The sequence below is a fragment of the Salvelinus sp. IW2-2015 genome, linkage group LG4q.1:29 (assembly GCF_002910315.2).
Source record: "Salvelinus sp. IW2-2015 linkage group LG4q.1:29, ASM291031v2, whole genome shotgun sequence".
In the NCBI taxonomy this organism is placed as follows: Eukaryota; Metazoa; Chordata; class Actinopteri; order Salmoniformes; family Salmonidae; genus Salvelinus; species Salvelinus sp. IW2-2015.
In genome coordinates this window covers 78,140,283-78,156,836 of record NC_036842.1, presented here as the reverse complement: position 1 = coordinate 78,156,836, position 16,554 = coordinate 78,140,283, and the positions used below count along the sequence as shown (strand labels likewise).

The window sequence follows — 16,554 nt, the reverse complement described above, 5'->3', positions numbered from 1 at the left end:
TCTGTGACGCTTCAGAGCGAGCTTATGGGGCTGTTTCCTATCTAAGAGTGGAGGATAAGGCAGGACACACCCATGTCTCCTTTGTCATGGCCAGGTCCAGGAAGCAGTTGTCAATGCCTAGGCTGGAACTCAGTGCTGCCCTTTCCGGAGCCCAGTTGGCCTCTACCTTGCGAGCCAAGCTCACCTTGCCAATCCAAAGGGTCATCAACTGGAGTGATTCGACCACTGTATTGACCTGGCTCACATCGGAGTCCTGCAGGTATAAGGTGTTTGTCAGAACTCGCATTGCGGAAATCCCAGACCTGACAGAAGTCCAGGACTGGAGGTATGTTGATAGCATAAACAATCCTGCTGATGACGTTACTCGCTGAGAAGCTTCTCCACCCAAGGCCAGAGAGGGTCTATGGGGAGATGAGGCGGAAGTACTGGATACTTGGAGGACGAGGAGCCATTCGTAAGCACCAATACGCCTGCGTAGAATGTCAGAGATGGCGGGCCGGAGCCACTGTGCCCAAAATGGCAGATTTACCCCCTGCTCGCTTGCGCCTCCTCAAACCACCCTACTGGTCAACAGGAGTAGATTGCTTTGGCCCCTTGACGATCAAGCTAGGTCGTTGAGTGGAAAAGCGCTGGGGCATTCTATTCAAGTGTTTGACGACTAGGTGTGTCCACCTGGACCTACTGGAGAGTTTGGATACTGAAGCATTCCTCATGGCCCTACGGCGGTTTATYTCCCGACGGGGGAAACCCTACAAGATCCTGGCTGACAGAGGCACAAACTTCAAGGCAGGAGAAGCCAGGTTGGAGGAAGCCTTCCAAGCCATGGAACCCAGCCTCCAGGATCAGCTGATGGACCAACAAATCCTATTCAAATTTAACCCTCCASGAGCTCCTCATTTTGGAGGAACATGGGAGCGAGAGATCAAATCTGTAAAAACGGCCTTACGAGTCGTCCTGGGGGACCAAACTGTCACTGAAACTGTCTTGCGGACCGTCCTGATAGAGGTGAAAGGGATATTGAACTCCAAACCCTTGGGATATCTCTCTGCAGACATCGCTGACCCCGATCCGGTTACACCGAATATGCCCTTGATGGGACGCCGAGATGCGTCACTTCCTCAAGCCATGTATGCTGATACCAACCTCGTTGGCAGACGCCGGTGGYGACACAGCCAGATCTTGGCTGACCATTTCTGGGCCCGATTCATTCGGGATTACCTACCAAGCCTACAGCACAGGGGGAAATGGCGGAGAGAAATGGCCAGCCTGGAAACTGGCCAAGTAGTAATGATGGTGGACCCTCAGYTGCCTCGAGCATCCTGGCCGGTGGGACGTATCACTAAGACCATGCCTGGGACCGATGGTCGCGTTAGATCAGTGGAGATCCAGATAAAGAACCGGACATATATCCGGCCAGTTGCTCGACTAATTCCTCTCCCTGAGATGACGGAGGACGGGGAGCAATGAGCCTTTTTGAGGAGTGTGGAATTTAACAAATTTCCAGGGTGGCTGTAGAAAAGGCCCATGGAGTTGGTGGAATAATCCTTTAATTCATGGCCACTTACTCAGCTGGGCCAGGGGCGCTTTATTAGGTCAGGTGGCAATGACCGACAGATCTCATCCACATTAAAGGAGAAACGCATACGCCTGATCTGCGCTGTCTTTCTCTTTCTTAACTTCTCTAGGATATGTGGGCCGCTACCGTCCACTTGGCCAATAGCCAGGGAAAAATGTAGAGCGCCAAATTCAAAAAAATGATATAAAATCAAACTTTCTGTAACGGCGTTCCGTTCTTCACCGAAGAGGAGGAGCAGGGATTGAACAAACTGCAGCGTTGTATTTAGACATAATGAATTTATTTAAGTGTAGACGAAAAATACGAACTTCCTTGAATACTTACAAACACAAAACGAATGTGACAAACCTGAACACATACGAACTTACATATAACACGAAGAACGCACGAACAGGAAAATGACTACATAAAACGATGAACGAACGAACAGTCCCGTATGGTGCAAACAAACACAGACACGGAAGACAACACCACCCACAACCAAACAATGTGACAACACCTACCTTAAATATGATTCTCAATCAGAGGAGATGAAAACCACCTGCCTCTAATTGAGAACATATTAGGTACCCATTAACCAACATAAGAAACAGAAAACATAGACTGCCCACCCAAACTCACGTCCTGACAACTAACACATACAAAAACTAAAGAAAACAGGTCAGGAACGTGACATAACCCCCCCCTTAAGGTGCGACTCCGGGCGCACCAGCACAAAGTCTAGGGGAGGGTCAGGGGTGGGCAATCTGACCACGGTGGTGGCTCAGGCTCTGGGGGAGGTCCCCACCCACCATAGTCCAATCCCAGCTTACTTCTCCCCTCAGAATGACCACCCTCTTATTCCACCCACCTAATATAAGAGGCAACACAAAATAAGGGACAGCTCGGGACAATAGGTAGCCTCAGGACAGAGAGTTGGTCAGGATAGAGAGGTAGCATCAAGAGACTAGAGTACTAAGATGAGAGAGGTAGCTCAGGATAGAGGGGCAACTCCGGACTGAAGGGCAGCTCCGGACAGAGAGACAGCTTCTGACTGAGGGCAGTTCTGTATACATGGCAGCTCTGGACGCTCATGACTAGCTGACGCTCTGACGCTCTTGGCTGGCTGACGGCTCTGGACGCTCAATGGCTTGGCTTGACGGCTCTGGACGCTATGCGCTGCTGACGGCTCTGGACGCTCATGAGCTCGCTGACGGCTCTGGCTGCTCTATGGCTGCGCTGACGGCTTGGACGCTCATGGCTCACTGGCGGCTTCTAGCAGATCCTGTCTGGTTGGCGGCTCTGCAGATCCTGTCTGTTGCGCTCTGGCAGATCTGCGTTGCGGCTCTGGCAGATCCTGTCTGGTTGGCGGCTCTGGCAGATTCCCTGTCTGACGACGATGGCTCTAGCGGCTCCTGACTGACTATCGGCTCTGACGGCTCGGGACAGACGGGCGGCTCATATGGCTCGGGACAGACGGATGGCTCAGACGGACTGGGCAGACGGATGGCTCGATGGCGCTGGGGAGACGGATGGCTCAGATGGCGCTGGGGATACGGATGGCTCAGATGGCGCTGGGGATACGGATGGCTCAGATGGCGCTGGGGAGACGGATGCTCAATGGCGCTGGGGAGACGGATGGCTCTGGCCGGATAAGGCGCACTGTAGACCTGGTGCGTGGTGCCGGAACTGGAGGCACGGGCTAAGGACACGCACCTTCATGCTAGTGCGGGGAGCAGGGACAGGGCACACTGGACTCTCAAAGCGTACTATTTGCCTGGTGCGTGGTACTGGCACTGGTGCGCACCGGGCTGAGGGCACGCACATCAGGACGAGTACGGGGAGAAGGAACAGTGTGTACAGGGCTCTGGAGACGCACAGGTGGCTTAGTGCGTGGTGCCGAACTGGAGGCACTGGGCTGGAGACACGCACCATAGGAAGAGTGCGTGGAGGAGGAACAGGGCTCTGAAAACGCACTGGAAGCCTGGTGCGTGGTGTAGGCCACTGGTGGTCCTGGGCTGGGGCGGGAAGTGGGCGCCGGAAATACCGGACCGTGCAGGCGTACTGGCTCCCTTGAGCATTGGAGCCTGCCCAACCTTACCTGGTTGAATGCTCCCGTCGCCCGACCAGTGCGGGGAGGTGAAGATAACCCGCACCGGGCTATGTAGGCGAACCGGGGACACCATGCGTAAGGCTGGTGCCATGTAAGCCGGCCCAAGGAGACGTACTGGTGGCCAGATATGTAGAGCCGGCTTCATGGCACTTGGCTCAATGCTCAATCTAGCCCTACCAGTGCGGGGAGGTGGAATAACCCGCACGGACTATGCACACGTACAGGAGACACCGTGCGCTCTACTGCGTAACACGGTGTCTGCCCGTACTCCCGCTCTCCACGGTTAGTCTGAGAAGTGGGCGCAAGGTCTCCTACCTGCCTTGGCCCACTACCTCTTATCCCCCCCCCAAGAAATGTTTGGGGTTTCTTCACGGGCTTCCGTGCTAGCGTGCGTACCTTCATAAATCCGGTCTCTCTCTCCGTTGCCTCCGCTCTCCTAATCGCCTCCAGCTGTTCCCATGGAAGGCGATCTCTTCCAGCTCGGATCTCCTCCCATGTGTAGCAACCTTTTCCATTTAACACGTCCTCCCATGTCCACTGCTCGAACTACAGCTGCTTGGTTCTGGATTGGTGTGTGTCTGTAACGGCGTTCCTCCTCTCTTCATCCGAAGAGGAGGAGCAGGGATTGAACCAAACTGCAGCGTTGTATTTAGACATAATGAATTTATTTAAGTGTAGACGAAAAATACGAACTTCACTTGAATACTTACAAAACAACAAAACGAATGTAGACAAACCTGAACATACGAACTTACATATAACACGAGAAGAACGCACGAACAGGAAAAATGACTACATAAAACGATGAACGAACGAAACAGTCCCGTATGGTGCAAACAAACACAGACACGGAAGACAACCACCCACAACAAACAATGTGACAACACCTACCTTAATATGATTCTCAATCAGAGGAGATGAAAACCACCTGCCTCTAATTGAGAACCATATTAGGTACCCATTAACCAACATAGAAACAGAAACATAGACTGCCCACCCAAAACTCACGTCCTGACCAACTAACACATACAAAAACTAACAGAAAACAGGTCAGGAACGTGACATAACCCCCCCCTTAAGGTGCGAACTCCGGCGCACCAGCACAAAGTCTAGGGGAGGGTCAGGGTGGGCATCTGACCACGGTGGTGGCTCAGGCTCTGGGCGAGGTCCCCACCCCACCATAGTCAATCCCAGCTTACTTCTCCCCCTCAGAATGACCACCTCTTATTCACCCACCTAATATAAGAGGCAACACAAAAAATAAGGGACAGCTCCGGGAACAAGGTAGCTCAGGACAGAGAGGTAGGTCAGGATAGAGAGGTAGCTCAAGATAGAGAGGTAGCTCAAGATAGAGAGGTAGCTCAGGATAGAGGGGCAACTCCGGACTGAAGGGCAGCTCCGGACAGAGAGACAGCTCTGGACTGAGGGGCAGTTCTGTATACATGGCAGCTCTGGACGCTCATGACTAGCTGACGCTCTGGACGCTCTTGGCTGCTGACGGCTCTGGACGCTCATGGCTGGCTGACGGCTCTGGCGCTCATGGCTGGCTGACGGCTCTGGACGCTCATCGGCTTCGCTGACCGGCTCTGGCTGCTCATGGCTGGCTGACGGCTCTGGACGCTCATGGCTCACTGGCGGTCTAGCAGATCCTGTCTGGTTGGCGCTCTGGCAGATCCTGTCTGGTTGGCGGCTCTGGCAGATCCTGTCTGGTTGGCGGCCTGGCAGATCCTGTCTGGTTGGCGACTCTGGCGAATCCTGTCTGACGAATGGCTCTAGCGGCTCCTGACTGACTATCGCGCTCTGCAGCTCGGGACAGACGGGCGGCTCTAATGGCTCGGGACAGACGGATGCTCAGACGGCACTGGGCAGACGGATGGCTCAGATGGCGCTGGGGAGACGGATGGCTCAGATGGCGCTGGGGATACGGATGGCTCAGATGGCGCTGGGGATACGGATGGCTCAGATGGCGCTGGGGAGACGGATGGCTCAGATGGCGCTGGGGAGACGGATGGCTCTGGCCGGATAAGGCGCACTGTAGACCTGGTGCGTGGTGCCGGAACTGGAGGCACCGGGCTAAGGACACGCACCTTCATGCTAGTGCGGGGAGCAGGGACAGGGACACTGGACTCTCAAAGCGTACTATTTGCCTGGTGCGTGGTACCGGCATGGTGGCACCGGGCTGAGGGCACGCACATCAGGACGAGTACGGGGAGAAGGAACAGTGTGTACAGGGCTCTGGAGACGCACAGGTGGCTTAGTGCGTGGTGCCGGAACTGGAGGCACTGGCTGAAGACACGCACCATAGGAAGAGTGCGTGAGGAGGAACAGGGCTCTGAAAAACGCACTGGAAGCCTGTGGCGTGGTGTAGGCACTGGTGGTACTGGCTGGGGCGGGAAGGTGGCGCGGAAATACCGGACCGTGCAGGCGTACTGGCTCCCTTGAGCATTGAGCCTGCCCAACTTACCTGGTTGAATGCTCCCGTCGCCCGACCAGTGCGGGGAGGTGGAATAACCCGCACCGGGCTATGTAGGCGAACCGGGGACACCATGCGTAAGGCTGGTGCCATGTAAGCCGGCCCAAGGAGACGTACTGGTGGCCAGATATGTAGAGCCGGCTTCATGGCACTTGGCTCAATGCTCAATCTAGCCCTACCAGTGCGGGGAGGTGGAATAACCCGCACCGGACTATGCACACGTACAGGAGACACCGTGCGCTCTACTGCGTAACACGGTGTCTGCCCGTACTCCCGCTCTCCACGGTTAGCCTGAGAAGTGGCGCAGGTCTCCTACCTGCCCTTGGCCCACTACCTCTTAACCCCCCCCCCCAAGAAATGTTTGGGTTTCTTCACGGGCTTCCGTGCTAGCTGCGTACCTTCATAAATCCGGTCTCTCTCTCGTTGCCTCCGCTCTCCTAATCGCCTCCAGCTGTTCCCATGGAAGGCGATCTTTCCAGCTCGGATCTCCTCCCATGTGTAGCAACCTTTTCCATTTAACACGTCCTCCCATGTCCACTGCTCGAACTCACGCTGCTTGGTTCTGGATTGGTGTGTGGTTCTGTAACGGCGTTCCTCCTCCTCTTCATCCGAAGAGGAGAGCAGGGATTGAACCAAACTGCAGCGTTGTATTTAGACATAATGAATTTTTTAAGTGTAGACGAAAAACACGAACTTCACTTGAATACTTACAAAACAACAAAACGAATGTAGACAACCTGAAATACGAACTTACATATAACACGAAGAACGCACGAACAGGAAAAATGACTACATAAAACGATGAACGAACGAAACATTCCCGTATGGTGCAAACAACACAGACACGGAAGACAACCACCCACAACAAACAATGTGACAAAACACTACCTTAATATGATTCTCAATCAGAGGAGATGAAAACACCTGCCTCTAATTGAGAACCATATTAGGTACCCATTAACCAACATAGAAAAGAAAACATAGACTGTGCCCACCCAAACTCACGTCCTGACCAACTAACACATACAAAAACTACAGAAAACAGGTCAGGAACGTGACACTTTCATTAAATCACACATGTAAGATATCAAATTAAAGCTACACTCGTTGTGAATCCAGACAAAAAGGCTTTTCGGCGAAAGCATAAGATGTTATTATCTGATGATAGCACAACAGTAAACCAAAGAGAGTGTAGCATATTTCAACTCTGCAGGCACGCCACAAAACGCAGAAATAAAATATAAATCATGCCTTACCTTTGACATAATATTTTGTTGGCACTCCAATATGTCCCATAAACATCAGAAATGGTCAGTTTGTTCGATTAATTCCTTCCATTTATATCCAAATTGTCCATTTATTTGGCGCGCGTTGATCCAGAAAAAACAGCTTCCAATTTGCGCAAAGTCACTACAATATCTCAAAAATTACCTCTAAACTTTGACAAACATTTCAAACTACTTTTGTAATACAACTTAAGGTATTTTGTAAACGTTAATAATCGATCAAATTGAAGACGGGTCTATCTGTTTTCAATACAGGAGATCAACAACTAACGCTAACTTTTCTAGTCTTGCGCAACTCTCAAACAGTACACATGACGTTACACTGTTTCCAGGTCCTCACTTCTTCATTGGCACAAAGGAATAACCTCAACCTATTTCCAAAGAGTGGTGACATCCAGTGGAAGCGGAGTAGAAAAATCAGTATTCCAATGAAAACTCATTGAACAGACAGTGACTTAAAAAAAAATAAAAATAATAATGGTTAGTCCTCGGGTTTTGCCTGCTAATAAGTTCTGTTATACTTACAGACATGATTCAAACAGTTTTAGAAACTTCAGAGTGTTTTTCTATCCACATCTACCAATAATATGCGTATCTTATATTCTGGGAATGAGTAGAAGGAAGTTGAAATTGGGCATGCTATTTATCCAATAGTGAATTTGCTGCCCCCTATCCTAGAGAAGTTAACTCCATCTGCTCCAGAAGTTCTGTGCGTCCATGAATCCACGTAAGTCCACGACTTCTGTTACCTTTCATCTGAACTATCTGTTGCGATCGGGAGAGTGGGCCATCAGTTATTGTTTATAGTTATTACCGCCGAGCGCGGCTTGGAGCGCACGCTTCAAACATATGGTGTAATGTGAATTGTCAATGACGCGGCCCTACGGATCCTCATAGGCCAATTATGCAATCGATATGGTTAATATATAATTAATTAATTACATGTACACATGAAGACAATTGAAAGGGTGAAATGAAAAACGTCATTGTTTGCTAACTGATCGACTTTGATATCAGACTAAAGGGGATTATAGATTGAATGACCATTCACTGTTTGTATTCTTTCATGATTTATGATAAATAGTTAAGAGCCTAAATGACTCACGGGTGATTACAATTGACTTCTAAATGAACTGGATTGTTGAAATCCCTAATTATGTTAATAATGAATGATTGTTATGATTTGATCTTTGTGATTATGAATTTGATTGGATACATGTTATTTTGTTTCCTTTGTTATGCAGCACAGACTACTCAGTAAATATACCACTTTATGGTTAAAGGAATTCCTACCTCAGTCTCATCTATTCCTCTGTCACCTGACACGTGACCACCTGTTCACCTTCACTGTCAGTCATCCTACCTGTCCAGCTACCCACACAGATTCCACTAATCTTTCAGGCAGACTCTCCATATCCTTCTCCCATCACTCTCTCTTTGTCACAGATCCCTTCAGAACTTTCATTACGCACACTTGTCCCCTATTCCCACTGATTAGTACTTGTATAAGTGTGCCCTTTGGTTTCCATTGTGCGGTCGATTATTGTTACAATGTCCATGGTGCGTGTGARTACCTGTGCTGTGTGTTTTGGCTTTCGTGCCATTGTGGATTGCGCAGATGATTAAGGATCTCGTCCCATGTGTTAATCATTGTGGGCATGTGCTATTTATTTGACGTACTCCTCGCTCTTTTGTTTTGGGTTTCTACCCTGTGTTTTGTCACGTGTTTGTTTGGTCTTCGCCCCCGTGCCTTTACACGGCACGCCGTCATTTGGGCTTAATAAAAAAAAATATTATRYATTCCTGCGCCTGTCTCCCGACCCATTTATGCCAACTTGACACTCTTCTCCTCTCACCTCTCCCACCTCCACTCTGCCCTTTCCCCTCACCCTTTCCCCTTTTTTCTTCTCTCCCCTATTCCCTCTTATTTCTCCCCTCTTCTTTCTCCTTTTATCCCTCTCCCTTCTCCCTCTCTTCCATCTGCCAGTGACCTTGGTCTCTATTTACGACTGCTAACCAACCATTAGCCTAAACCAGCCTCCTGGGGATCTTAGCCAAATAAGCTGTCATTGACTGACTGGAGAGTATAAAATGTGTAAGAAGTACAGAGGTCCTTTGGAAGCACAGTGGAGGGCGAACCCCACATTCAACAGGAAAGAATGTCCAGGCAGCCTGCAGCCTGTTGCTGACTGAACTCAGCTTGAGCCTTAGAGTTAAGGATTCTCACAAGATTTATCTGTCTTTGTCTTTGTTTTTATATCTCTCTCCTGCCCCCCCTGTCTCACTTTGTCTCTCTCCTTGTCTCTCGCTCTCTGAAGTTTCCTCTCTTTCCTCTCTCTCACTGCCCTCACCCCAAATACTTGGCTCCAGTGTGTAATCACTTCTGCTCTTTAAGAAAAACCATCAAACCCACAACCTTCCCTCTAGGCACAGTTCCATAGTGATTGCTGTTTTGCTCAACCCGATTTCATCCTTCATTAACTGATTGTATAAGGAATTTGAAGCGACTGGTAAATAAATAGCCTGAGTCASCCTCACTGCTGTAATTGCTGTTTAATATCAGGTAAGTAGTAAACTCGGGCACATCTCTCATCGCCGAAGGGAGGTATCTTCATTACAGGCATTTAAAACGGTTGTAGTCTACCTCATAAAACGTTTTACATTAGGCTTTGTTGTACTGCCATAACACCCGAAGGTGTTAGTTATAGTTAGTAAGTCTCTGTGTAGTTCACTGGAAAGTTCTGAGAGACACGTATGGTAGACACATCAGCAGAGACTGCATTATTCACTCCAATATGATACACACCCTGCAGTGGTTCAAATGGTCACGAGGGCCAATAGACAGATGCTTCTGAGCAGACCTCATCCACAACACTCTGTCAATAGACACAGACTGCCAAATTTTTAACAGGATGATAAACAGGCTCGGAATGGCTCCATCTATTTACAAGGAATGTGTGGCTTTGTTTGGGATCCAGCACATATCTCAGATAAGAGATGGTCAGTTGAAATTAAATAATTTAAAGTGCTCAGCAGATGTGAAATCATGTTGCACAATAAGTAATGGGTGAGGAAAGAAAGAGCGTGATGACTCTTAAGTGGACAATAACAAGTTAAAACACCAAGAGGTTGACTCATACAGGATCCCACAGCAGGTTCTTTAAGTCAAACCAACAACAAACTCTGTTTCCTCCCTCTACAAAAGCTTCTACTTAACATCTCACTGTATGGCTCTTCTTTCACAAGGCACTCTGAAAGCCTTTCTGCCCTTTAAGAGAAAGAGAGAAGGAGAGATAAAGACAGGAGGAAGGGTGGAGAGACAGAGAGAGACATATCTGATTTTGCAGGGGCTCTTACCGTAGGGCCATGCTAGCCCCTGGTACAGGGAGATGAGGATGAWGAGGGTGATGAAGAGGGAAGATCCATGAGTCCCGGGGGAGTGGTGGGTGCCGGTGTGAGGGAGCGTAGGGGTCCCCCCGTGGCTTTCCCCCAGCTGCAGTCCCCATACCGCAGAAAGCATGCTGCAGTCTGAAGCTCTGTTTACTTTCTGAGCTCAGCTGGTTTGACATCACACTCTTTCTCTCTCCCTCTGTTGCTTTCTCTTTCTCCCTCCCCTCTCTTTCCTTCCCTCACTCTCTGACTTTGTTTCTTCCCCCTCTCTCGTTTCCACTCTCTCTCTCTCTCTCCCCCCCCCCCCCCCTTTGCTCAGGTTACAGCCCAGCCTGGTAAGGAGCTCCAGTCAGGAAGGGCTTCCAACAGCCCTGCTCCTCTCTTCAGACAATGTCACTGCTCTTAAATTAAACCATAGGCTGTTTAACCCATTATGCTCTCGCTCAGCTGTATACAAAACACACACACACCACACTCTCTTTTCAGAAAGATAACTAACACTAAGAGGTGTTATTAAGGTGAGTGTCTGGTCCAGGAAAATAAAATAAAATGTTATTTGTCACATACTTCGTAAAACAACAAGTATAGACTAACAGTGAAATGCTTACTTACTGGTCCTATTCCAAAAATAAATACACAGTGAATAACAATAAACAGTAAAAATAACATGGCTCTTATACAGGGAGTACCATACTGAGTCGATGTGAACGGGTACGAAGAAATTGAGGTAGCTATGTACACTACAGTTCAAAAGTTGGGGTCACTTAGAATGTCCTTGTTTTACATGAAAACATACATTAGTTTCAAAATGAATATGAAATACAGTCAAGTTGTTGACAAGGTTATAAATAATGATTTTTAATTGAAATATGAATTGTGTCCTTCAAACTTTGCTTTCATCAAAGAATCCTCCATTTGCAGCAATTACAGCCTTGAAAACCTTTGGCATTCTAGTTGTCAATTTGTTGAGGTAATATGAAGTGATTTCAACCSATGCTTCTTGAAGCACCTCCCACAATTTAGATTGGCTTGATAGGCACTTCTTACATACCATAGGGTCAAGCTGCTCCCACAACTGCTCAATAGAATTGAGATCCGGTGACTGTGCCAGCCACTCCATTAGATTGAATACCAGCTGACTGCTCTTCTTGCATAGTTTCTATTTATTTAACTAGGCTAGTCAGTTAAGAACAGAATAGGAACTTGTTCAGGGACTGAACAACAGATTTTTACCTTGGGGATTTGATCTTGCAACCTTMCAGTTACTAATCCAACGCTCTAACCACTAGGCTACCTGCTCCCCAGCTGTGCTTTGGGTCATTGTCCTGTTGTAGGAGGAAATTGGCTCCAATTAAGTGCCGTCCAYAGGGTATGGCATAGCGTTGCAAAATGGATTGATAGCCTTCCTTCTTCAAGATCCCTTTTACCCTGTACAAATCTCCTACTTTACTACCATCAAAGCACCCCCAGATCATCACATTGCCTCCACCATGCTTGACAGATGGTGTCAAGCACTCCTCCAGCATCTTTTATTTTCTTCTGCGTCTCACGAATGTTCTTCTTTGTGATCCGAACACCTCAAAYTTAGATTTGTCTGTCCATAACACTTTTTTCCAATCTTCCTCTGTCCAGTGTCTGTTATCTTTTGCCCATCTGAATCTTTTGGCTTCTTCTTTGCAACTCTGCCTAGAAGGCCAGCATCCCGGAGTAGCTTCCTCACTGTTGACGTTGCGACTGGTGTTTTGTGGGTACTATTTAATGAAGCTGCCAGTTTGAGGACTTGTGAGGCGTCTGTTTCTTAAACTAGACACTCTAATGTACTTGTCCTCTTGCTCAGTTGTGCACCGGGGCCTCACACTCYTCTTTCTATTCTGGCTGAACCAGTTTGTGCTGTTCTGTGAAGGGAGTAGTACACAGCTTTGCACGAGATCTTCAGTTTCTTGGCAATTTCTCGCATGGAATAGCCTTMATTTCTCAGAACAAGAATAGACTGATGAGTTTCAGAAGAAAGTTCTTTGTTTCTGGCCATTTTGAGCCTGTAATCGAACCCACAAATGCTGATGATCCAGATACTCAACTAGTCTAAAGAAGGCCAGTTTTATTGCTTCTTTAATCAGAACAACAGTTTTCAGCTGTGCTAACATAATTACAAWAGGGTTTTCTAATGATCAATTAGCCTTTTAAAATGATAAACTTGGATGAGTTAACACAACGTGCGATTGGAACACAGGAGTGATGGTTGCTGATAATGGACCTCTGTACGCCGATGTAGATATTCCATAAAAAATCTGCCGTTTCAAGCTACAATAGTCATTAACAACATTAACAATGTCTACACTGTATTTCCGATCAATTTTATATTATTTTAATGGACAAAAAAATGTGCTTTTCTTTCAAAAACAATGGCATTTCTAAGTGACCACAAACGGTAGTGTACTTATACGGTAGTGTACTTATAGGTATGGCTAAAGTGACTAACCAACAGGATAGATAATAGACCGTAGCAGCAGCGTGTGAGAGTGAGTGAGTGAGTGAGTGAGTGAGTGAGTGAGTGAGTGAGTGAGTGAGTGAGTGAGTGAGTGAGTGAGTGAGTGAGTGAGTGAGTGAGTGAGTGAGTGRGKGRGTGAGTGWATGTGGTGTCAGTATGCATGTGTACGCATGTTATTTGTGTGTGGGCGTATATAGTGTATGTGTGTGTTGGGGTGTCAGTGCAAGTATGTATGAGTGTGTGGGTCCAGTGAGTCAGTGCAAGAGAGTTATTGCAAAAAAGGGTCAATGCTGGTAGTCCGTGTAGCCATTTTATTAGTTATTTAGCAGTCTTGTTTAGCAGTCTTATGGCTTGGGGGTAGAAGCTGTTCAGGGTGCTGTTGGTTCCAGACTTAGTGTACTGGTACAACTTGCYGTGCATTACCAGAGAGAACAGTCTATGGCTTGGGTGGCTGGAGTCTTTGACAATTGTTTGGGCCTTCCTCTGACCCCGCATGGTAAATATGTATTTGTTTTATTTATTTCATTTAACCTTTATTTATCGAGGCAAGTCAGTTAAGGACSAATTCTTATTTACAATGACGTCCTACCAAAGGCAGAAGGCTGGGATTAAATAGAATAAAAATTAAATAAAAATATAGGACTAAACACACATCYCGACAAGAGAGACAACACAACACTACATAAAGAGAGACCTAAGACAACAACATAGAAAGATTAGCAACATATGACAACATAGCATGGTAGCAACACAACATGACAACAACATGGTACTGTAGCAACACAACATGGCAGCAGCACAACATGGTAGCAGCACAAAACATGGACAAACATTATTGGCACAGACAGCAGCACAAAGGGCAAGAAGGTAGAGACAACAATACATCATGCAAAGCAGCCACAACTGTTAGTAAGAGCGTCCATGATTGAGTCTTTGAATGARGAGATTGAGATAAAACTGTCCAGTTTGAGTGTTTGTTGCAGCTTGTTCCAGTCGCTAGCTGCAGCGAACGTAAAAGATGAGCGACCTAGTGATGTGTGTGTTTTGGGGACCTTTAACAGAATGTGACTGACAGAACAGGTGTTGTATGTGCAGGATGAGGGCTGCAGTAGATATCTCAGATAAGGGGGAGTGAGGCATCAACCAGTGGGTCTTGCGATGGGTATACAGAGACGACCAGTTTACAGAGGAGTATAGAGTGTAGTGATGTGTCCTATAAGGAGCATTGGTGGCAAAGCTGATGGCCGAATGGTAAAGAACATCTAGCCGTTCGAGAGCAGCCTTATAGTGGTCCTGAATGGCAGAGAGCTCAGGCCCAGTGATGTACTGGGCTCTCAATGGTGTAGCTGTTGAACTTTTTTAGGATCTTTTCAACCTCCTGAGGGTGAAGAAGTGCTGGCATGACCTCTTCACCACTGTGTGGCTGCGTGTGGACCATGTTAATTCYTTAGCGATGAGGACACTGACGAACTTGAAGCACTCAACCCGCTCCACTACAGCCCCATCGATGTGGATGGGGGCGTGCTCACACCTCCATTTCATGTAGTCCACGATCAGCTCCTTTGTCTTGCTGACATTGAGGGAGAGGTAGCTGTCCTGACACCACACTTCCAGGTCTCTGACCTCCTCCCTATAGGTTGCCTCATCGTCATCGGTGAACAGTCTTACCACCGTCGTGTCATCAGCAAACTTCATGATGGTATTGAAGTCGTGCACGCCCACGCAGTTGTGGKTGAACAGGGAGTACAACAAGAGGGGACKAAGCACACACCCCTGAGGGGCCCCTGAGGGGCTCCCGTGTTGATGGTCAGCGTGGCATATGTGTTGTTGCCTACACTCCAGGATCCAGTTGCAGAGGGAGGTTTTTAGTCCCAGGGTCCTGAGCTTGGTGACTATGGTGTTGAGTGCTGAGCTGTAGTCAATGAATAGCATTCTTACATAAGTATTACTTTTGTCCAGGTGGATGAGAGCAGATAAACAATAGAGATTGTATCATGTATGAATATGTTTGGGCGGTATGCAAATAGGAGTGGGTCCAGGGTGTCTGGGATGATTGAGTTAATATGAGCAATAACCAGCCTTTCAAAGCATTTCATGGCTATAGATGTGAGTGCTCCAGGGCGATAGTCAWTTAGRCAGGTTACCTTGGCGTTCTTGGGTGAGGGGACTATGGTGGTCTGCTTGAAACAAGTTGGTATTACAGACCGGGTCAGGGATAGGCTGAAAATGTCAGTGAAGACACTTACAGCTGGACAGTGCATGCTCTAAGTACGCATCCTGGTACGCATCCTGGTATCCTAACCCTAACCCCACGGCCTTGTGAATGTCATCGGGAACAGATGTTGCTCTTATACATAGTTCAGTGTTGCTTGCCTCAAAGCAAGCGTAGAAGGMATTTAGCTCATCTGCAAGGCGTGYGATGCTTGACAGCTCCCGGCTGGGTTCCCCTTGTAATTCATGACAGTTTGCAAGCCCTGGCACATCCGTTGAGCGTCAGAACCGGCGTAGTAGGATTTGATCTMGTCCTGTATTGACACTTTGCCTGTTTGATTGCTCGTCGGAGGTCGTAACGGGATTTCTTATAAGCATGCAGATTACAGTCCAACTCCTTGAAAGCGGCAGCTCTAGCCTTTAGTTCAGTACGGATGTTGCCTGTAATCCATGGTGTCTGGTTGGGATATGTAAGTACGGTCACTGTGGGGATGACATCGTCGATGCACTTATTAATGAAGCCGGTGACTGACGAGGTAAACTCTCAGTGTTATCGGATGAATCCTAAAACATATTCCAGTCYGTGCTAGCGAAATAGTCCTGTAGCTTAGCATTCACTTCATTGGACAATTTCTGTATTGAGCGCATCACTGGTACTTCCTGTTAGAGTTTTTCCTTGTAAGCAGGAAGTAGGAGGATAGAGTTACGGTCTGATTTACCAAAGGGAGGGTGAGGGAGGGCCTTGTATGAGTTTCTGTGTGTGGAGTATTTGTATTTGTATTTGCCAAGGCAGCAGCTACTCTGCCTGGAGTCCAGCCAAATAAGGTAGTTTATGYAGTTAAAAAAATATTACAATACATTCACAGACCATGTTCCCTTAGGCAACTACTCCACCACTACCACATACAGTTGAAGTCGGAAGTTTACATACACCTTAGCCAAATACATTTAAACTCAGTTTTTCACAATTCCTGACATTTAATCCTAGTAAAAATCCCCTGTCTAAGGTCAGTTAGGATCACCACTTTATTTTAAGAA

At 47.7% G+C, this 16,554-nt stretch overlaps 1 protein-coding gene across 2 annotated transcripts in view; it reads right to left on the bottom strand.

The window, feature by feature from the left end:
• Positions 1-11,018, bottom strand: part of LOC111962584 (inactive serine protease PAMR1-like) — a 56,903-nt gene extending 45,885 nt beyond the window's left edge. For both annotated transcript variants that reach the window (XM_023985752.1, XM_023985753.1), the window contains exon 1: positions 10,785-11,018. In XM_023985752.1, coding sequence (XP_023841520.1) covers positions 10,785-10,947 — 163 coding nt within the window. In that variant the 5' untranslated portion in view covers positions 10,948-11,018. The remainder of the gene's footprint in view (positions 1-10,784) is intronic.
• Between the last annotated feature and the right edge of the window lie 5,536 nt (positions 11,019-16,554).